Source organism: Oreochromis aureus, linkage group 7 (assembly GCF_013358895.1).
Source record: "Oreochromis aureus strain Israel breed Guangdong linkage group 7, ZZ_aureus, whole genome shotgun sequence".
NCBI classification, from domain to species: domain Eukaryota; kingdom Metazoa; phylum Chordata; class Actinopteri; order Cichliformes; family Cichlidae; genus Oreochromis; species Oreochromis aureus.
Genome location: NC_052948.1, coordinates 50,695,213 through 50,717,833, shown reverse-complemented (window position 1 = coordinate 50,717,833; position 22,621 = coordinate 50,695,213). Strand labels below are relative to the sequence as shown.

The 22,621-nt window shown below is 41.5% G+C and overlaps 1 protein-coding gene across 3 annotated transcripts in view; it reads right to left on the bottom strand.

Moving 5' to 3' along the window:
• Positions 1-22,621, bottom strand: part of dab2ipb (DAB2 interacting protein b) — a 152,530-nt gene that overhangs the window by 63,458 nt on the left and 66,451 nt on the right. For all 3 annotated transcript variants that reach the window (XM_039615304.1, XM_031754603.2, XM_039615305.1), the window contains exon 3: positions 21,002-21,120. In XM_039615304.1, coding sequence (XP_039471238.1) covers positions 21,002-21,120 — 119 coding nt within the window. The remainder of the gene's footprint in view (positions 1-21,001; positions 21,121-22,621) is intronic.

Below are 22,621 nucleotides of genomic sequence, written 5' to 3'. Positions count from 1 at the left end.
ATGCTCTGACCCTGTCATCTACAGTAGCCATCACAATTTGGACCCTGTCAGACTCGCTCAGATCCTTATGCTCGCCCCTTTTTTTCCTGCTTCTAACACATCAACTCTGAGCACAAAAAGTTTACTGGTTCCCTAAAATATCCCACCCAGTAACAGTTTCCATGATGAAAAGATGATCAGTGTTATTCACTTCACCTGTCAGCAGTCACTTTGTTATGTCTGATCGCTGTATACTGAAATCCCAAACAGCTTTGTTAATATACATTTTTAATCTGCTCTTTAATAAACAGACTCATTTTTCAAATTTTAGAAAAATATAAAATGAACACAAATCTGGAGATTTGTGGCTTTGTGGAAAGTAATGTTACACATTGAAACACTAAGATTACTATTTACATTCATGGACAGTGTGAACAAACACCTGCCCCTACCCATGTTGGTGACCAAGGGCTGAAATTCAAATGCTTTTCCCTCCCCCGTTTCTAAACCAGCAGTGGTCCAAACCTCTTGACCCCGCTCCCATTCGAGCAGTAGCCCCAGGCTGTAGCCCTATATGCCTGCCCGCCCCCCCACCATACATGTGTCTGATCGAATGCTCTGCTCCACTTCATCAGCTCTTAGTGAATCAATAGACATCACAAAGATAATCTACACTATGATAGAGTGCTTACACGGCGACAGAGCGCTTTGAAAACTATATAAAGAGACAGGAAGAAAAAATGGAAAGATACTGAAACTAGAAAGACACTTCAATCACAGACATTTTATATATGTATCATAATTGAGGGGGGAGTAACTGCTGCATTTGGATGTTAGCAGTTACTCCCCCCTCAATCATTTTGATCCTATTTTTATTCAGGAGAAAATTTTAAGAGCAACAGTCTGGCAGGTGAATGAACATTGCATAAGAGGTTTAGTCACCCAGAATTAACTAGTGTGCAAAATACCGGGGCATAAACAATTGCTCAGTGTCGGTGCTTCTATGTTTTGTCATTTCAGTCATTCTATTTTCTTCCTCCATTTTCCCTCTGTTGTATTTTCCCCCTGATTATCAGCATGTCATATTTGTCAATCGCTTCCTTTTTGCTCTAAATGCACATTTAAAGCTGTAAAAATAAAAATCTGATTTTCTCACACTTCCATCCCTCATCTGTCTTACGACTCCGAACTCGCGTCTGAAGGCAGTAAGCGAACGGGCATTCATATGTGCAGAAACATTTGCGCATGTATGGAAGCAGATACAGCACCTCAGGCTAGAAGGGAAAAACAAATTTAAAAGGAGGATCCTACTGTTACTGCATACAAACATTGACTGTCCCACACAATATGTAGAAGTCAAGCTCGGCTGTGTTCCGGAGCGCTCGAGAGCAGGCGACAATCAACAAGAGCCACCAGCTGAGCTCTCATGCTGAAGCGTATCTGCACACCACAGTAAACAAGCAAACTAATCATCGGCCATCAAACAACAATTTGCGTGTTTTCTAAACCAGGGGGGTGGCTTTCTCCCAAGGAGCAATCTCCTCGGAGGAAAATAAATGTCGGGCCGCTTCCTGCTCCCCACCAGAAGCTCTTTAACGTAGCTCTTCTTGCATAATGTGGCAGGGAAGTTTGGGTGTGTGGAACAGTTACAGGCAGCTTGAGGATTTTATCTGTTGTCATGATACACTTAGAATGGATAGAATGGATTAAACCATACTTTGATTCAAAGCTATGTTTGGTGCATCAACTGGATTACGCATTTATGGAAGAATCAAACATATCATCCTAACTGTAAACAAATCTGAGATAGCAAGCACAATAACTTGTAGTGCCTGAATCACATTTTGTGATATGTTATCAAGGCTTAGATGAAGTGATTGCCAACCACTTGCGTGGCCATTACAATGTTGCAACAGCACAGAAAAAAAGAAGCTTTTGCTCTGTGGAATTCGCAAACTCTCCTGTCACACACCTCTCCGACTGCTAATTGCCTCCAGCATGGGACTTGGACTGAGAGCCGCCGGCCAAAACTGGCAGGCTGACCTCACATCGTGGCCCAGTCATCTGATTCGCGTTAGCTGGCTGCCCTCTGTCACACAGACCGGCTTTGTGTGATGGTACCACAATTAGGATGTGGAAAGCACTCCCAAACAACTGCCGCAAAAAAAGAACATCTTCTCATGATCATGTCTGGGGTTCGACATGATCTCACGCATAACAAATGCACTACTTTGAATTGGGAGTTAAAATCCAATTACATAATAATGACTGAGTCCTGAAAGTGCGCAGGGTGCATATGTGTGTGTGTGTGTGTGTGTGTGTGTGTGTGTGTGTGATCATAAGCACCCTCTCTTGCATTATCACCGCTACAGGAAAGGAAAGAAGTAAGAGAACAGCACAGCTGGAGCACCGAGAGGCAGAAGAGCATAAACAGTCTTTAATGAAGCATCTCCATCTAACAGACCAGAGTCCACCACTTTTCCTTATTCGCGGCCGCACATTCACACCCAGCAAAATAATCTCACAGTTCGTAAACCGACGTGCAAAAAGGGTGGCGAGTGACATGTTTAAAATAAAAGGAAAGAGAGAAAGAGAAAGAAAGAAAAGCAGGATAACACTCACCCGGCATTGTTAGAATCTCACAGAGCAATCGAAGGCAGGCATTGAGAGAGAGAAACCGAGGTTGAGTCAGAACAAGAGAGGAGAAAAAAAAAAGGAGAGAGAGAGAGAGAGGCAGAGCTAGATGAGGGTAAAGGCGATTTTCAAAGCTCCATTTTTTCTCCCCCCCCTTGCTGCCGATGCGGACCGTCGCCTGCCTCTCCTCTTCCTTACTTGTGGGTTTTCTTCTTCCCTCCTTCTCTCCCCTGACTACATCTCGCTTTCCTCTCGCTGCTGCTTTAAGGCGAGGGGTGGGGAATGAGCGCTACAATGGTCTCCCTCTCTCCTCCTGCCTTTCTCCCACCCTCTCTCTCTCTCCTCACCCTGCACAGAGCATGTCCTACTTCCTGTGTTGTCTCTGAAATGGGACGCACTCCCTCTTCCTTTTCTGTTTATTTCTTTCACTCCGCATGAACGAATTTAAAGGCGCCCTGACACTTGACTTGGATTTCGGAGTGATGAAGATTTCTCCCCCCTGTCCTCTTCTGTCTGTCCCTCCCCCCTCTCGGCAACTCCCGCTTAACCCCCCCTCTCTCTCCTCTGTCAGTGATTGACTGCGCCTCCCGTCTCTGTCTCCTTGCACAGGGAGGAGCCTGCATGAGATGTGTGAGTGCCTGTATGCGTGGGTGTGTGTGGATCGCATGTGTGTGTAGTTCAGCCTAGCTTTGCCCTGCCCCCTGTGTGGCTCCAGGGGGAGTTTGTATGTGTGCTCTTTGTCCTGTCAACTCTTGTGCGAGGTGTGCCGCTTTCTCTTTAAGCCGCTGCTGTTGACCCCCCCACCCGGTGTTGCTGGGACTGAGAGGAGTGAGAAATGTCTGTGGTGCCAACCAGCTCCAGAGTGCCTACAGTGAACTCAGATCAGCTGGAAGACCTGGACTCAGTACTGGAACTCAGACAGATAAACACTGTACATATGTGGCTGAAGCTCAGCTTTGGCAAAGTGACTTAACTGATGGGGGCCAGCCAAAGGGTTGGTAGTAGTGAGGTTGGAAAGTGGGCAGGAGGGTTTTGCCATGCTCAATTTAAGCCTGGAATGGTAAGACTGCAAGAGGAGAGGAGGTGTGTGTGGGGGGGTTTGCTATTTCTAGAGCTTACACTTTGGCAGCGCTGGCACGAGGGAATAAAGGGCTGGGCGGGCGTACTGATAAGGAAGGGCAGCTGTGGAGAGCTGGTTCAGAAAGAGCAATGGCCACTAATCTGCACTCCCTGCACGTCTGCAATGATGTCATCAAATATGACATCACCCTTACCCCTTATACTCCCAGACACATGAGACATACACTTACACACACACACACACACACACACACACACGTGCATTTATAAAGCAAATTACTGCACAATAGGGTGTGAAGTAAGGTACAAATACTGAGTTCCAGCTCCACACCCTTTCTAAACAAAAGCACAGGAGGCACACTGTTGGCTTTAAAATCACCAAGTATCTCAGCACCCCGCTACCGCTTTCAAAACACAAGCTAACAAGAGCTTTCAACTTACAAGATAAAAACAATTCAAGTGAAACTCCAAGTTAGTTTAAATCTGCAAATGTTGGGACTTTCCTATGGCAGAGATTCTGTCTACTTCTGAATAAGTGCATACACGGTAAATACACTTGGTAAAAAATACCGTAGATAAACAAAAACAACGACAACAGGTTCTTCGCCACACTTAAATGCAAACAGCTGTAATTAAAATTCAATTATAATTTAGCGTAGCCAGCTGTTGTTTGTGGATTAATTGCTCTTTCTTACAGTGAGAGCAATCCAATCCAGCGATGCTGCTGGAGGGGGGTCATGATGAAACTGCATGCATAACAGTTAACCGGTGCTGTGCTGCAAATTTTGGTATCCTTCCGATACCAACTAAATACATGGCCATTACTGCCGATACTAAAACCGATGCTGATGGTTTTAACCTGTAAAGACAGCTTATGTAAGGGAGAGCGATCACGATACATGAGATAAATCATCATTAAGTTCCACATTTTACCGATCACTAAATCACTGTGATTTTTACACCCTTCAGCTTTTAGTGTATTTTGAAACTTTGTTGGTGAACTGGAAGGTAAACCTGCCTCTGTCTCTAAAGCACTTAAGGTCAACTTCTGTTGTTTTAACGTGCTGTAGGCTATAAATAAAACAAACATGGCAGTCAACCCAAAAAGGTTCAGACATTTTTCATAGTGCATATTTGTGGTATATGTTCTCATTTCCAAAAAAAGAATTGAACACAATTCAGTGGGGTACATACTGAAGCTAGAGGACTGAAACAATATTGATCCCCCATCACATTAATATTGATTCAACAATACTACCTTTGGTATTGATGCTATTAATCTTTGGATCAATTCATACACCTCTACAGAAAACATGTTTTCATGCATTCTCTTATGCAGAAAAACTTTTATGCATTCCCACTTCCTCCAAAAAGAAGCTAATCGGTGATAATTATTCATCAAATTCCTGCTGATTTAAACTATGTAAAAAAATTTTATATAACTGTGGCAGAGTAATTGTAATTCCATGACAGTACGGGTGCTTTTGAAGATCAATCTTTTTTCTTAACTGATCTTAATGAGGCCTTTATTAGGAAGGCTTCTGCATTTATAACTTCCTCTTAGCGGTGCCTCTGGGCTCCTGTCCATTCGTATATTTTACCGCCTCGCTCTATTATCCTATCAGCTGAAAATCTACACGGCAACTCCTTTCTGGTTCGCTTAATCCAATTAGATGAGCCTAAAGCTACCACTCCTCTCTCTTCCCACACACAAACCAATCACTATGCTTTTTTATCAGACCAATTAGCTGCACCTCTAACATGCTGATTTAAGCTCCTGCCGCCAACGCCAACATTTAACCACCACCACCCTCTTCCTCAAGACTCCATTTAGAAATAATCTAAATGATCAAATAAGCTATTTTTTCCCCAAGATGCAGACAGATGCACTTTGAAAAATCTTTTTCAAAGGTAGCAGCTGAGTAAGGATGAGAGCCATATTGAACTGCTTGCAATTTGAGCTATCAAAATTAAGTGCTGGGTGGCTGATATATAATCTGCTGTCCCCAAACCAGATATAAACATTTAGCCTTAGAAAATAACGTTGAGTATGAGGATTAAAAAAATACCTTTGCAATGCAGCACAGTGCAACAGAATTGCAAACAAAGGCATTGCATTTGAAAACTATACAGCTTTCCTTTTTTGTTTTCCCATACAAAAAACACGATTTCAGTCCGAGTGCAGGGAGCGGACAACGGAAAGCCAACAGCTTGACCCAGACGCAATCCAGCTTTACAGTAAGAGCACTCCGAAAACAGTCTTTCTGATGAAGGAGTCTCAGGGTCTGACTTGCACTTCGATATTTACAGTTCATTACGTTAATATGGTGCATATCATTGCATCAGCGTGCAGCGCACTGCTCAAGTCAGTCTAGCAGTTTGCAAGTAATTGTAATCAACTAAACTAAAAAGAGAAACAAAAAAGCTGCTTCACTGTGGTTATCTAATACGGCGGTGACAGGTGAGCATTCTGTGAACCGAAATGCCCATCTGCACTCCAGAGATGGAGCTGTGAGCAGGCAGAGGTGCAAACAGGCTGCTAGGACACTTGGTAGTTAAAATTTTTTTGTTTCTAACTAGGTCAGACTGCACCATCAGAGCTGAGCTGTTTTTACACCACATATGCCAATCTCCTCTCTCGCTGCCTCTTTTGCAGAGTTTAATTCTGTTTGAGCTACGAGATAAATATTGCAGCGATAGTATTTACCAACTGAGTGTAAAATGTGTCTATTATCAGAAGAATAAAGATGCGTATATTGGTCAGGAGTAAAAAAAAAATAAAAAAAAAATACAGTTATATATATATATATATATATATATATATATAGATCTATCTATATCTATCTATCTATCTATCTATCTATCTATCTATATATCTATATCTATATCTATATATATATATAACCTGGGTAACACAACGTCAGGCACTGTAACCCTGGCTTCAATTCCTTTCTGTCAAGGGGTTTAATGTAGACACACCCATGCATAACGACAGTCTGACCTTGATGAAGCTGCGTCTGAAGGAGGCTCAGTGATTGGTGAATAACAAAGCACGCTGGGAGCCCATCAAGCTTCATCAATGGAGAATCAAAGTTTGAAGTGCTTTGGGCGCACCAAGGTTTCTGAACACATTTTATAACACTTAATTTATTCACAAAAAAAAATTCAAACAGCACTTAGATACGAAAATTACAAAAGATAAAACACATAAAAATGTTGACCCTGTCGAAGAGGCTGATGTATGAATGGATAACACGCTGCACAAAACATGGTTTGAATGACTCGACGGTCATCCTAATGTAACACCGTCTGCCAAGTAGTGATTCTTTTATTTTTCAGACCCTTTTCAGACTCTTTTTCAGACCCTTTGTTTCAGACCCTCTTTTTAAAGAGGCTGGACTTTTTCTTTTTTATCCTGATAGAGCCCTGTGCGTCACACTAAGTTTAAATCAAGGCAGCCATTAAAAACACTGACAGGTAAAGTGAATAGCATGAATAAGCTTGTTAAAAACCCCTGTGGTCTGCTGGGAATCCTTGGGCTGACATCTGTAATGCACCTAAATATTTCTGCAGACCGAGCACTGCATCCCGCCATGACAACAGCACTTCACCTCAGCAGGATAACACGTCCTGCCAAATCATGAAAATTGCTCAGGAAGGGCTAATATGACCAAGAGAGCAAGATGCTAACATGGCTTCGACACGCCAAGTAACCAATGGAAAGCTGAGTTTTTTGCGCAACTTACACCCAGGAGAGAAATGGAGCACACGTTTATCTGACGTCTCTTCCTACGGTTCACTCTGAATTTTGTGTCATTGCATATATGCACAGAAAGTGATGCTCTCATAGTGGTACAGATTTATATCAGTTCTTAATAAATAACTGAAAAGCCTGTGGCCAGCTTAAACTAAAGAGAGGAAGGAATTAATGAGTAAATGAATGCTTGCATGTGCACTGAGCAGTCTTTTAAGCGGGATGTGCAGAGCGCTGCTTTGATGGGGCCCTCGGTATTCCTGTCACGCCCAAGGCACTATCCATTACAGCTCATTACCCGGGGAGAGAATAAAAGAGAGTAGAGACCCTTGGCCATGCTTGCCTGAGCTCACAGAAGACCCAGCAGGGTTAAACATCAACCAAGCCACGAAAACCCACCAGCTGGGCAGGTGTCAACAACACAGAATTGTAAACACCACGGGAATTGCTCTTGGGATGACTCAGTGAACAAAAATAAAGCAACCAACACTTCACAGAAACGTATCTAAATCTAAATTTGACACATGCCTATCATAATGGCACCTTTGTTTTGAAGATCATGGTTTCTCAAACTTGATCTGCATTGACCTTACACATGAAGTCACTCGTGCTGCAGGATGGAGACATCTGCAATAGTGACCTCTCTAAAAGCTGCCAGGATTCAGATGTTCCAATTAAAAAAAATGCGATTGGAAATGTGGGTTGAAGATGTGGATTTTTATATAAATAAAGGTATATAAAGTCTGCTTACTGACAAAGTCTGCTTTTCAAAAGAAAGCTCTGCTGGTGTGGACCATTCCCGTATAACAGCTTTCACAGAACCTTAGGAGAACCGTGAGATGACAGATGTGCAGAGCTGGAAAAGTTCATGAACCTGCATTTAAATAAACTGTCTGCAAGTAAGTCTGCTATAAGTAAAACCACAGAATGTTCTCCAAAAAATAAAAATAAAAATAAATAAATCATTGCTCTACACCTGTAGGCAAGATGTTTCACACCACTTATTGGACAATTTTCTGTGCACGCATGAAACAAAAGTTGACTTTCTGGAAGAAGTTATGCTTGGAGAAAAATGGTGGTGGTGGAGGGAGCGCCATGCTCTGTAGTTGCTTTGCTGTCTCACTGCCTGGACACCTCGTTATTACTGACGGAATAATGAATTTAAATGAAACCAAGACATTTTCAAGGAAAATGTCAAGAAAGAAGACCCTGGCCTAAACCTTGGGAAAGGATGGATAAAATCAACAACTGAATAGTCAAATAATAATGAGAAAATTTATGTTTTCCAATGGCCAATTCAAATGCCAAGGCATGACCTGCTAATGGGGGCCCAAAAGTCTAAAATGCAGGTATGAAAAAGGTGATGGATTGCTTTTAAAGAAGGTTCTACAAGTCACTGTATTGCTTAATGAATCACACATCCCTGGTTACTTAATCCAGCTTGTGCTGTGCATGATTATTCAGTGGGTTGGACCAGCATTTTTAAAGGCTTTTACATTGATTTGATCTGTGAGAGTGCATGGTCTAGTGAAAGAGCAGTCCAGTAACCAGCACCAGCCTCATTCAGAAGATTAGGTTTATCTGAGTTAAAGTACTGAAGGTACTTCGAGAACTCTGTGTACCAGTGTTCTAGCCTTGAATATCAATTGAAAACTTGTTCTGTTAGTCTCTCATTGAAACAGAAAAAAGTAAACCACTTGTGTGTGTTATACTTTCAAAACTGAATAGCCGTGTCTGTCCTTGAAGCAAATGAAGATGAGATTAATCAACCTTTCTGATTCATCTGCACCTGCCTAAGCACCAAAATATCATTGCATGACTCTAAAATGATTAAAATCTCCATTCTATCTTCCAACAAAAAGAAGCACAATGAAGTCTTGTAATCATCACCAAATCAGAGGCATTACATTTTGAGATACTATTGATGGCTTCATTCAGTCTGTTTGGGACAGAGCTTAATACAGCACAGTGGCAGCTGAAGCCTGCTCTGCAAAGCACATTATTACTCTGCTCTGTTTCATCTGCACCAAATCACGCTGATGCGTTGTAAACTCAGATGGCGAAAAGGGAAGGAAGCCAAAGACCGAAGGAAAGAGATGCAAACTTTCCCATCTAATTATACCGCTGCAACGAACATAATTAAAGCACTGCTGTCGATTCTTCAGATTTGGCAAAAAATCTGTAACTGAGCATTTGATTGTTGTCACTACTAAATACATTACTTTATCTCTGGACAGTTTCCAAGCCATTATTCTTCATGTGTGTGCACCCACTGTGCATGAAATCATCACTTAACACTGGATCAACATTTGACACTCTCTGACAACAGAGTCAGAGAGTGCATGAATTAGATCACATAAAAAAAGGATGATTATCTTATCTTATCTTGTTTCCTTCAGGATTAATAAAGTATTTTGATAACTGAAACTTGAATAATAATAACAATAAAAAAAAAACATGGTTGAAGCATGTGATGGAGAATGAATGAGGAAGGCGGAATATAGTTGGTAAATTTTCCACAAGGTATGAATTAGTTGGTTGGTTTAGTAGTATAAACTATAGAAATGGATCTGTGAGAAAGCCTATTGGTGCCAGGCTGGATTTAGTGGCTGAAAAAAACACTATTAAACCAGCTCCAACATGACTATTAACATGAGGAAGTAAGAGAGGGCCAGAGGGACAAATGAGAGCAATGGGCTAAAGGGACAGAAAAAGAAAGAAAAGTGAAAGTCAAAGACAAAGATGGCATATACAAATATGTCAGGGGTTGATAGATGTTCGATGCTGGAAGAGCAAGAGCTGAATGTCAGTGAGTGAGTGAGATGCGAAGAGGGGATAGGAAAAGGAAAGAGGAAGAAAGGGAAGGAGCTCGAGAGAAGGTTGGATATTACAGTCAGACCACTTGGGGAATGTTTACAGAATTTAATAACTCTAAATGTCATCACTTTATTGGATTTATGGACGGATGTCTCTCTCCCATTATGCAGCACTCTTTCCATCATCCTCTCTCTCTCTCTCTCTCTCACAGCCCCACCTGCAGCAGCTGCCATTGTTCACACTACTACAGTTTTATGGAAAAATGACAGGGCACTTGAATCAAGAGATCAAAGGTAAAGCTTCATATAACATTCAGGAAACCACCAAATCACCAAGTACCTTGTTTAAAAGGCAACAAAAGATTAGATCATTACATGAATGTCTAAAAGGATTCAAGTGTCCCTGCTATTATATCTTACAGAGCAATAGCATTATAGACCCGATAAATTCCTAAAAATGTAGAAATGCCTGTAATGCAGGGCTGTCAAACATGAGGCCCAGGGGCCAAAATTGGCCTGGCAAAGACTCCGATCTGGCCTGCTGGAAGGCTTTGGAAAATATGAAGGAGTGCATAGATTTTGAATTTTCAACTAAAACGTTCATAGGATTTGCAGATTATTCTGTTGATAAACACTCCACCTGCACCGCCATTCATACTACACCTTTATGTGGCCTACAACAGCGGTCCCCAACCTTTTTTGTGCCACGGACCGGTTTATGCCCGACAATATTTTCACGGACCGGCAATAAGGTGTCGCGGATAAATACAACAAAATAAAACTAGTGCCGGTACCGAAAAAAAGAAGATTTATTCACAACACACGTGAAAAGACCCAGGAAAACTGAGTTAACGATAAAAACGATAACAAAATAATGCTGAAAACCGATAAAAACCCTGAAAACCATACATTTCACACCTGAGCCTCAACTCTCGCGGCCCGGTACCAAATGACTCACGGACCGGTACCGGTCCGAGGCCCGGGGGTTGGGGACCGCTGGCCTACAATATAAAATTAGTTTGACATCACTGCTCTCATGAGTTGAATAAAAGTGTGTGATGAAACACAAATTAAATATGTCGTTTTATTTATTTATTCATTACTTCCGAGATATTCAAAGTTTTCTAGAGTCAAATGTGTGGCTGTCAAACAGCTAAAGCTTGGCTCAAATTGGGCCACGCCACAGGACAATAAACCTAAACACACACACAAATGTATAACAGAATCACTGACAAAAGAAAAGAATCAAGGTCTTGCAATGGCCCAGCCAAAGTCCAGACCCCAACCTGACTGAAATGCTGTGGTGGAACCTTAGGAGAGCGGTGTAAGCAAATGCTTGCAAACTGAACTGAACCTAAGCAATGTTGTAAAGAAGAGTGGTCCAACATCCCTCCACGATGACGTGAGAGACTGATAAAGTAACACAGAAAACAATTACTTCAAGTTATTGCTGCTAAAGACAGTTCTACAAGCTATTGATTCAGCATGCAATTAGTTTTCCACAAGGTTGCATAGTCCTCTGCTACAGGACTGTATATTAAGTACGAGTGAGTGAAAACCCCTATTTTGGTGTTACTATACGAGCCCTAATTGAACACATTTTTATTATGTAAACCCAATTTTATTTTTGGTTCAATATTTGTCCCTTTCTGCTGCAGCATCGTGTGTGCTGCAAACATAACTACAGCATATGCAGAGATGAGAGACATGGCACGAAACAGGAAGAGAAATGTGGATGTTATAAATCAGTTCAGCTATTCTATTTGTGTGCTAATATTCAGAGCTGAAGTCTGCGACTGATGGGAAAAGAGGCTGTTGTGTTATAAAAAACCATGAGTCACTGGTGCCACCGTGCTGAGGACTGCAGTCACCCAAACACAAAGACACACACACAGATATGCATAAAATTACCGGCACGGAATTACAAGCACATAATCAAAATCACTGCATTTCAATCAACCCTTTCTGTGGGCAGAAATCCACAAAGACAACTATTCTTGTACTCGATAAGAGGCGAGATAGACAGGAAGAAGGGGTTAGTACTCTCGACAGCAATAATGCCATTAATGATCTGGGTGCACTCAAGGAAGCTGGAAGAATCATTGCAGTACCTGAAAAGAAGAGAGAGAGAGAGAGAGAGAGAGAGAGAGAGAGAGAGAGAGAGAGAGAGAGAGAGAGAGAGTGTGTGTGTGTGTGTGAGTGAGTGTGTGTGTGTGTGTAATAATACATTTATGTAAAGGGCGTGACTGGATTTCATGAGATCTAAGATACACACTCTCGCACAGACACATGCACACCTGTTTGAGTAATTAATGAGTCATACAATATATAAATGACCCTGAAATCCACCGGCCGGTGACATCTAACATGATGCAACGAGGAGAAAAGCAGCAGTTAGGGAAGAGAGACTCAGAAAAGAAGGACATGACATTGCATTCTGTTCAACCTTGAGGTCTAACAATGGTGCATTTGATGAAATTGGTGTAAGTGCATTTGTATTTATTTAGTTTTTAATTTGGTGGCTTTTATTGGCACATATTTTGCACATTTCTGCCACCAACTGTTTACCAGGGAAATAGAAAAAAACAAAACAAAACACCAAGACAGATAAAACCAAGCATAGCCTGTGGACTTAATAAACAATGACTTAATCTCAAAGAAGCATTCATTGTATAACGTAGAAGATCTTAATGGAAAACCCCCCCAAACACATCTGATAATATCAACTCCATGATCCAAGCAAGGCACTCTGCCGTTACTAGAAACTTTAAAAGCCCACGCATCGCAGCTGGTTTGATATTCATCAGCGTGTCCAGGGAAGGTCAGTGTGAATCAGATGGTGGAGCAGCCACTACAGCAGTAAGGGTCAGATAATCTGTGATACAAGAAGAGCATTCGGGGTGGTTCAGAGCAGCGGAGAGCAACAAGAGGTGTACAAGGGCGTGGTAAGGTCAGCGCAATAAATTGTATCATTTGCAGCAGTACAGATAACAGCCCGAAATAGAGACCCGCTGGCCAAAAATTGGTGCAGATTGAGAACTGAGTATATAATATTGATTCGGCAGATATATCTGATAATAAGGGTGCACTCAAGCCAAAGCTAGTGATGCACTTTCCACAGCTAGGGTCAGAGTGACATAAATTTTGTCAGAGAGTGTGCACAATACTCTAATGCAGACACCCATGAGCTTTGCAGCCACAAGAGAAAAACCAAAACTAACAGGAGAGGACATAGGCATAATTTGTCTTTATCAAAAGGTAAAGACGACTGAATGTTTATTAAATTAGACGGGGAAATTGCCCAGACAGTGGAAAAAGAAAAGTAGGACTTCCTTAAAATGCTCTTTTCCATACTAACCAAATGTACAGATTTGCACTGTCGTTATGGAAGAAAATCCATATTTATCTATTGTCACTCACACATACAAAGCTAGTACTCCAAAGCTGTTTGTACATCTCTTGTCCACAACAGTAACAGAATCCCAAAAGCAATTATTTTTTCCACAAACAGCTGGATCAGGTGACCCTGAATACTCCCTTAGTAATGTTGCAATACGCCTAGATGGCTGGGGGTTTCCCATTATGCACTGAGCCTTCAGTTCACTAACTATATGTTTATACATCACTCTGCATTTAATTGTTAGTTATTAATACACTAATACTTTATTCCGTCTTCCTCCCCTCACCCTCAACCGGCCGTGGCAGAAGGCTGCCCTTCCCTGAGCATGGTTATTCTAGAGGTTTCTTCCTGTTAAAATGGAAGCTTTTCCTTCCCACTGTCACCAAGTGCTTGCCCACAGGGAGCTGTCTGATTGTTGGGTCTTTAACTTACAATATAAAGTGCCTTTAGCTGACTGATGCTGTGATCTTGCGCTAAATTTAATAAAACTGAACTGAAATTGAATTCTCATTTCATTTTATTGGTACACTGTTTAGCATTTTCATCAAAGCAAGTGATTGAAATGCATGCTTTCCCTATTCCTGCGTGGGTTTCCTGCACAGTCCAAAGAAATACATGACGGGGGTCAATTGGTGATTCTGAATTGACCATAGGTGTGAATGTGAATGGAACTGGTTCCAGACCCCCCCGCAGCCCTGGACTGGAAACTGCATTGATTTTCAAAACTATGTTTATCTGAACACCAGGTTTTCCATCCCTTTCCCGCAACCGATAGCAATTTGTGCACAGCATATTGCTGCAGACGACACATTGCACCTGACAACCCTTGAAAAATAACCCAATTATATGTTAGTGATAATCTGGTATAAGAATTTGTAAGCGTAATGAAATACAGATGAACAAATATTCTTTAGGCAAAACAGATAACCTAAAAAAAAAATAGCTGGTGCAAGCAGTGTCAGTGTGTGTGTGCACACATCGCTGTGCTTCTGTTTCGCTGAAGATAGTGTGTTCAGCGAGTGTCCACCCTCTGATTAACGCAGAAGAATATTTCATTTTCAAAGTCCAGCTGCTCCTCATCTGCAGGTCTCTCTCCAGAGTCTGCCTCAGGCTACAATCCCTAACAATGTCATCACAGCTAACAACCCACACAGTGAAAATGTATGCGTGTGTTCGCATGATTCTCTGTCCGCTCCTCTCTGCAAATAGTAATAATTCATGGCTTGCGAAATATCATAGAAGATTATAAAATAATTACTTATACAGTGGCCAGTGAGCTTGCTTGATTCTGATTGGCTGTAGAGAGACCATGGCAACAGGGACAAAGCCAAAGCCTCCATTTACATTTTATTGTAACACTAAGAAACTGATGTTTTAATAACTCTAATAAGCTAGATGTGATTCTTTTCACCTATTTAGCAAATATAAACATTCTTGTTCAGTTTGCAGCTTAAAAAATGAAATAAATAAAACCAAGAAGAAAGAGGACTAAGAGGAAAAGAGTAACAATGGAAATCAAATCACAGAAAGACGACCTTGCACAGAAATGAATGGACTCTTGAATTTGAAAGCTACCTTGCCAATGACCTGAATGAGACACTGTGGGACTTGAATGCTACTGTGTGTTCAGCCAAAGCTCAGGAAGACTAAAGCCCCTGAGAGCTACTAATTGTTATTTAGCTGAATTCATGGTCAAAATTCAAGATCCGAAATGTGATGTTCAAAGCTTAAACAAGACAGAAAAAAGTACACACCAGCCTGCAAACTAAACTCATTAGAAATTCTCCTGGCCTCTCAATAGACTCCTTGGCGTGGTCAGAAATGTTGAGTTTGACATTCAACTATATTTGGCTCAGCATGGTAGGGAAGGCAAGCTTGAACTAACCATGGCATCTTATATCATCCACAGAGATGATGATGGGGTTGAATATGTAAGTCTGATGCACAATCCACAAACTAAGCACCACAAAGACCTGGATACCCCAACACAAAGTAAACCAAGTAGTTTCATATTTTTGATGGTTTTTATATCATATGTCTATTTAAATAAAAGGTTTATCAGATAACTACAGTAATAGGTGCACTGTGGCCTCCAATGCGTGGTCCAGCAAGGAGCCAATCACAGTTCACTTGCCAGGGAATGTGGTTTAAGCGATCAGCAAAGACATTATTCAACTTAATGTCTTAATGTGTCCTGCGCAAATCTCTGAAGAACCACTGTAGGTCGGCAACAGCATTCAGATGATGTGGGTGACAAGCCATCGATGCCAAGGCAGCCTGCGGGCTTACTGAGCTGCGACAGTGCAGGAGAGCAGACGAAGAGAGAGCCACGTTTTGTCATCTTCCAACGTCCCGACGACGTGGATGACGAACAATGCCCCGACAAGTATTGCCCATTATGGCCAGTCTACAGCTGTCAAACACACTTATATATCTCTGTTGAACTTCACAATAAACAGACGCGTTAGACGAAGATTAAAAAGTCAAATACAGGAATGCATCAATATAATGGATCCTGGACTTTCTTACACAGAGACACTAGACACTCAAAGTAGGCCGCACAGCATCCAAAACCATGAAGGTGAGTAGAGTATCAGTCCATTATCGTTCACGACGCTGACACATGACTGCTCTGCAAGTTTCAACAACCACATTAGAAAATTTCCCGATAATATTACTGTTGTATGCACATCAGCAGTCAAGATGAGTCAGCACACAGAAGGGCAGTGAACGAATTGACATCCTCGTGTCAAACACACATCCTCACCCTTAACACAAAGAAAACCAAGGCTCTAGACTTCAGGCGGGTCAGTTCCAGCCATCACCCTTGCAAATTTCTTTCAGTAATTTTGCAGTGCCGTGTTATTCATTCAACACCATCACATTTTACCCTCGATCCATGATTTAAACCATGATTTTTATTACAGACTTACACCTGATTATTGTTAGCATGCTTTTCTGCACTGTGCATGCCTGTTTTTAGTGGTGCTGCATGCAAAATGCTATTTCATTTTCATGTAATTGCATCTAATGTAATAATGGTCACACATTAGCGTTAGCCGATACCGGCCTATCTGCAAATAAGTTCAAGGCGGAAAGGCGGTGGTTATTATGCTGTATGACATCACTTTCACGCTGTATAAATGGTGCAAGTATTAAACAGTAATATCGCTTTATTTTCCTGGAGCAAAAGGGAGAATACACAACACAAGGAGTACAAACAAAATAGCACACAAATTGGTATCAGCCCAGAATATATCAATGCATGCATCCAGAGTCAAACTGTAAGAAACTTGGGAAAGAACTAAAAAAAAAAAAGAAGAAAACCCTCCAAACTAGGGGTTCATCTTCTTTACTTGAGTAAATAATCATCGTCCAAGGGTATTAGTCAAACCCTTAGCCTGATGCTAAATGCCGACTTATATTTTATCAGGAATTAAGAGATGAAGTAAAGGGCGAAACAAAGTAAAGGCCATTAATTCCTGATACCGGACGTGTCTAAGGGTGTTATCCCTTACTTAAGAAGTGAGCCCCTTTGATACTGTGTTTCTGTAGTTCTCTTACCATATAGGGGCACAGCAGTGGTCAGTGTTGGAGATGTTCAATGAATACTAAAAATGCTTGCTGCCTAAACATATGCACGCCAAGGAGCTTTCAGGCTATAGATTCCTCCCTCCCTCCCTCCTCCTCCTCCTCGCTCTCTCTTCAGTCCATCTCTCCCGCATCTCATCATCTCTTTTCTCTCTCCTGCCAGTTCCCAAGCCTGTCTTCTTACGCAGTCTCCCCCGTGGGGAGGGAGCTCTCAGCCTGACAGGAAGTGTCACCGACTCCTCTCACAGCACATTACTCTCTCATTCCGCGTCCCTTCTCATCCTTTTTCCCTATTTTTCGCACAAGCACAAAAGTGCGCGCACACGCATATGCTATGATATCCATCGCCTGCCCAAATAACATCTTAGAAGAGTGTAAGTACCAGAGCAGCATTTCCCCCTTTTTCCACTACATGCGGGTATGTGTGTGCTTGGCTCGGAGGCGCACCATTACACAGCAGTCAATGTGTGCACTTGCAGTTGAGGTCTGCGTATTTCTGTGTTAAGTCAGGTAAGATAAGACACCTCCTGGACATTCCAATTTCCTGTCCCATATTTACCTCCTTTGCTGAGCGCTTTATCAGTGAAACACATAAACGCTGATAGGTTAGGCAACCTTGCTACTGTTTGAAGAATGGAGGGAAAAAGCTGGGGAGATGGGGGGGTAAACTGAACATTGATGAGGCTGAAATGGATAGAAGAGATCGAGAATAGAAACACAGAAGCTATAAAAAAAAAAAGCATGTTTAAGTGGTAAGAGAATGAGAAAAGACAGCGGGACAAAGAAGGAGGTTAGCTCATTTTGTCTGACTGCAGCAAAGAGAACAGTTCGCCGTGTTCCGCACTGAACAATCGCTAGTGTCCCCTTGTGATAGTTTGACAGTAATGTTAATGCCTCATTAAAAGCACGAAGAGAGGAAGCCACTCCGCTCCCAGTTTTGAAATGGAAAGCCATAGAACATCTCTTCAAACGCAGCACCTCCATTAATTAAACCCCACAGATGGACATCCTGGCTTATTCCCAGGCACACAAAAGATATGTACTGGGAGTGATAACTGTTAGTCATGCATGCATTAAAAAAAAAAATCCAGAGTGAGACGAGGGTGTGATTACAGGTCAGCCCAGCTTGGTGTGGAATACTAATTGACACCGTGAGGCAGGGGGGCAAATATTTGCCAAGTGGCTGAACTTCTGAGGAAACTGTGACGAACTGGCCATTATCACAGCTAGAAGCAAAACAATATTACATGTGTAGCGCTGTGGGGTAGAACTCCAAATATAGATATGTGCTGTATAGGCAGGACTGATGGAAATGCATGTGGGAAATTGTGGTGGGCAGGGTAGGGCTGCTAAATATTGTCAAAAAATGATCACATTCATGTTCCTCTTATGAATTTATTAATACACGACATTGAAACTGTTTTTAAGGAACTACTTTAATCAGTTCTATAAATAAAAAGGTATCAAATGCAGACTTGTACTGACTGTATCTATGTCTATCTTTTAGAAGAAAAAAGAAAGCAACAGCAAATGTGATGTGTTATAAGGCAGAAAGTACATAGCCTGAGTTTGCCATCAAGGTGTTTACTTGCGAGCCTTGTGACTTGTTTCAGGGAATAGGTGTAATTTTGCTCATAGAGACAGTGTTAATCACCACTTGCATAATTTATTGAAGCTGATCTTTAATGGTGATATTTTCCCGTCATTCTGCCAGCATCCAGAAAGACTAACCTTTGACCCTATATTTCAGCAGTGCGGCTCCCATTTGGGACCGTTGGATTAGCTAAAGTACCACCGCGCGCTCACGTCTTGTTACTTTGTTTATTTATTACAGCTTTTAACATTTAAGGTTGTTGTGACTGTGTGACTCGTGGTGTTCTCTGTGGTAACATGAAAGGGTTTCCTCAGAGACAGTCGATGTCTCTTTAATCTGACTTTCATACCAAAGTAATAGCGCAAGATTGGTCCTCAGGCCTCGGGGGTTGCCGAGTGTTGGAAGTGCCAAAAAAACGACAGTTCCTCAAGTGGCCACACGAGGCTGGTTTTAAAAGCAAGTCAGTCCCCCTTAAGCGTAGTTTATGGTCTTGCAGATGTGTCTGTGTGCATGTTCCCCTGTGGACCACCCTGGCTGTGCATCGCTGGAAGTGGATGAAGTATGGGTGTTCCGAATGCTGACTCGAGTACAGAAGCGAGCAACAACACAGTTCTCTGAGAACGGTAGAACCGCAAATAAAAGCTTCAAAGACCTAAAACCACGACATAAAAAGCACAGACAGTGGTTACAGTGGACACTTTTCATTGTTTTGGACACACTGTTTCACTTCAACTCTTTGTATGTTATAACTTCACTTTCCTCTGCGGCTGGCTGACAGACCAACAACAGTACAGGCAAGAGTACTCAACACACTGGTTGTACAGTAACACATACTGTCTCCATCTGATCACAGTGTACATATGCAAACGGGCAAACAGGACACCTTAATTTGTGTTAATTTCATTGACAAATTTTCATGATAGTTTTTGTCAAGAACCTTTTTTTCTTTACTTTTTGACAAAAAGACAATGCATTTGCTATACAATGATGAAATGTACTGACACTTTCGTCAACAAATAAAATGAGATAAAATGTCCTAGAGAGACGAGATCCAATCAGAAATATATATATATATATTTTTAAAGGCAATACGAGCTTGGAAGTGATCCAATCACAAGTAATGTCCTTGCGTTAGATGCGCACATTTAATCTGCTCTCTGGAAATGGTCAAACTTTTTCTTTGGGAAAATGGTACAAGTATATCCCATACTCTCCTGTTTCTCCTGAAAACTGGCAAAATGTCAACACTTTGGAGGGAGAGAAAAGTAGATACATTTTACATTTGATGTCAAGGAAAATAGGAAGTTTTATAAACTGTGTGGAGCAATTCTCATGGCTAACAACACAACAGACTTACCCTACTTATTTTAGTTGACTGAAATCAATGTTGTATTTAATCTACTGTAATCTTATGATATTTAGTCGACTAAAACTAGACTAAACTGACAGTATTACATTTAAATTCATACTAAAATGACATTTTAGTCAAAAGAATAAGACTGAAAACTAAATCAAAGTATACAGCCTGGTGGCAAAAAATGATTTTGGTCTCTACAGCCAATTTTCTCATTTGGAACAACTGTACACAGGGTGAATTATTTAGTAAGCCACTTGTTCAAACTGAATTAAGGCTGACACAAGCTGTCTCCACTAATGTAAGTCAGAGAACTGACCTCTTGGACAGTATTTTTGGCATTTATTTAACAAAAAACACAGTTACCTTTGCAGTTAACTCACAGCCACACTCATTTGGTTTTTTTGTCAACAACAATGTAACATGACCGTCTATATTACACATGCCTAGGCCTTACTGCAAAACCAAACAAACATATATATTATTTCAGCACAAGCTCTAACATGAATTACAGACGTAACTTTAAATCCACAGCTCTACTCTGAGCCAAACATATTACTGCGTGCTATGACATGACATGAGAATGGAAGGGGGAACAAACAAAACAAAGAGACATATGGGAAGTGACAGACTGATTGTGGATTTCCCTTTTTTCATTATTATTATTTTTTTTCAGTGCACTGACATTGCAATACAATATGTCAACAGTGAACTAAATAACCTGCCGTCGGCCAAAGGAGGGCACGAGAGCTGATATGCGAAGAAGCTGAGTGTACAGGAATAATAACCAAACAATTACCTGTCATTGTCAACGCTCCTGAAGCCAGGAAGGATGTGTCTGAAGCTGGAATTGCGGTCAAGTTTGGGTTGACTCTTTGTGCGCTTAATGGAGCCCTTCAGCCGTCGACTTAGAAAGCCCTGATGCAGAGAAAGACAGTCAATAAGACAGCGTCACTGCCTAACTTGGCACTAAGACATAACATATTAATACCAGGATTTAAGCACCACATCCTAAATTCAAGAATAGACCAAGTGTTCTGGATAGTTAAAGGGTAATAAATGGGTACAGATGTCATATCAAAGCTAGAAAAAAAGGCTCACGCTAGAAAAGAAAAGTCAGTACAAGGTTAGACGCACAAAGCATTTCCCAAGCACAAAGAGACATAAAACTACCAGCATATTGTCACACACTTACAAAAAGAAGCTCGACTAAAAGAACATTCTCAAAGAGCACACACACAAAAAGAAGGCTGATCATATGCATGAAGAAATTATAGTTTTTCCCCACATCACTAATTATGTATTTGTGACAAATCTTGCGACGTGTCCCCCCCCCCCATGCAGTGTTTCTATTGATGCACCCTTTTATTAGTTTTCTCATTCTTCTTTGTCTGAGTTGTTTGCTTCTTCCAACATCTGCAATCGCACTCCCCCAAGCGCCTCGCCATCTCCATGGCAACTGTTGGCTGGCATTAAAAGCGAGGGAATAATGAGACGTGGTGCATAAACAGTATGATGTTGCAAGTTTAGGGAGACAAAAAAAAAAAGCCTGTTTTATCACCTTTTTGTTTTTAAAGACTTAACTGCGAAGAAACATTATTATATATAACAAAAAAGGACTCGTAATTAAGAGGGTGTATATGGCATCGTTGGGTGAAAGCACAAACTTGAGGGAATTTTAAAGTACACCTGTGTGTAGGAAAAAGTAGCAAACCGGTTAGTGGTTAAACTGATCAGGTGTTCAGGCAGCTGTTTAATAGGCTCAATATCCACTGAGTAGCTTTAGGAAACAAAGTAGCTCAACAAACCTAATACCTATAGTGATTCATCTTCATATTCTTATACAAGCTAGAGGCTAAAAGACCTCCCTGCTTCCCATTCACGCCATAAACACACCTGTATAATTACCACCTACAGTGTGAACAGGTCGCCCCAGGCAACAGCGAAATAGGGATAATTAGAGTGACTTCCAGACAGCCTGCCAGCTGATCACAGAGGAGCCCCGGCATCCTGATGAACAACACCTGTCATCCAGGAGGCACTCTGGCCTAGGAACAAAGACTTGCTAATGACAACATATTTAAGCTCACGCCAGTCATAAGAATGTTTGTGTATCGTTAGCGGGCGTGTGGTATCCAACGTCGCGTGGGATAGCCGTATTTTTTTCAAGGCTGAAGTTGGGGAAGTACGGTGACAGCACTACTGCTACTGTACTGTCAGCAGAATGCTGAGGGGAAAGTTTGTACTTTAAACAGCCAGTATTCAGTATTCACACAGAAGAACAGTTCTTTTTGAGTGTGCTGTTGGTGCACACTTACCATCCCACAACACAATGCTCAAAGGAAATGGAGGAGCTACTCTCAGCTGCATCTGAATTTCTAGATGGTAGCGAAACAACTGGAGGAACACGTTTGGAAAA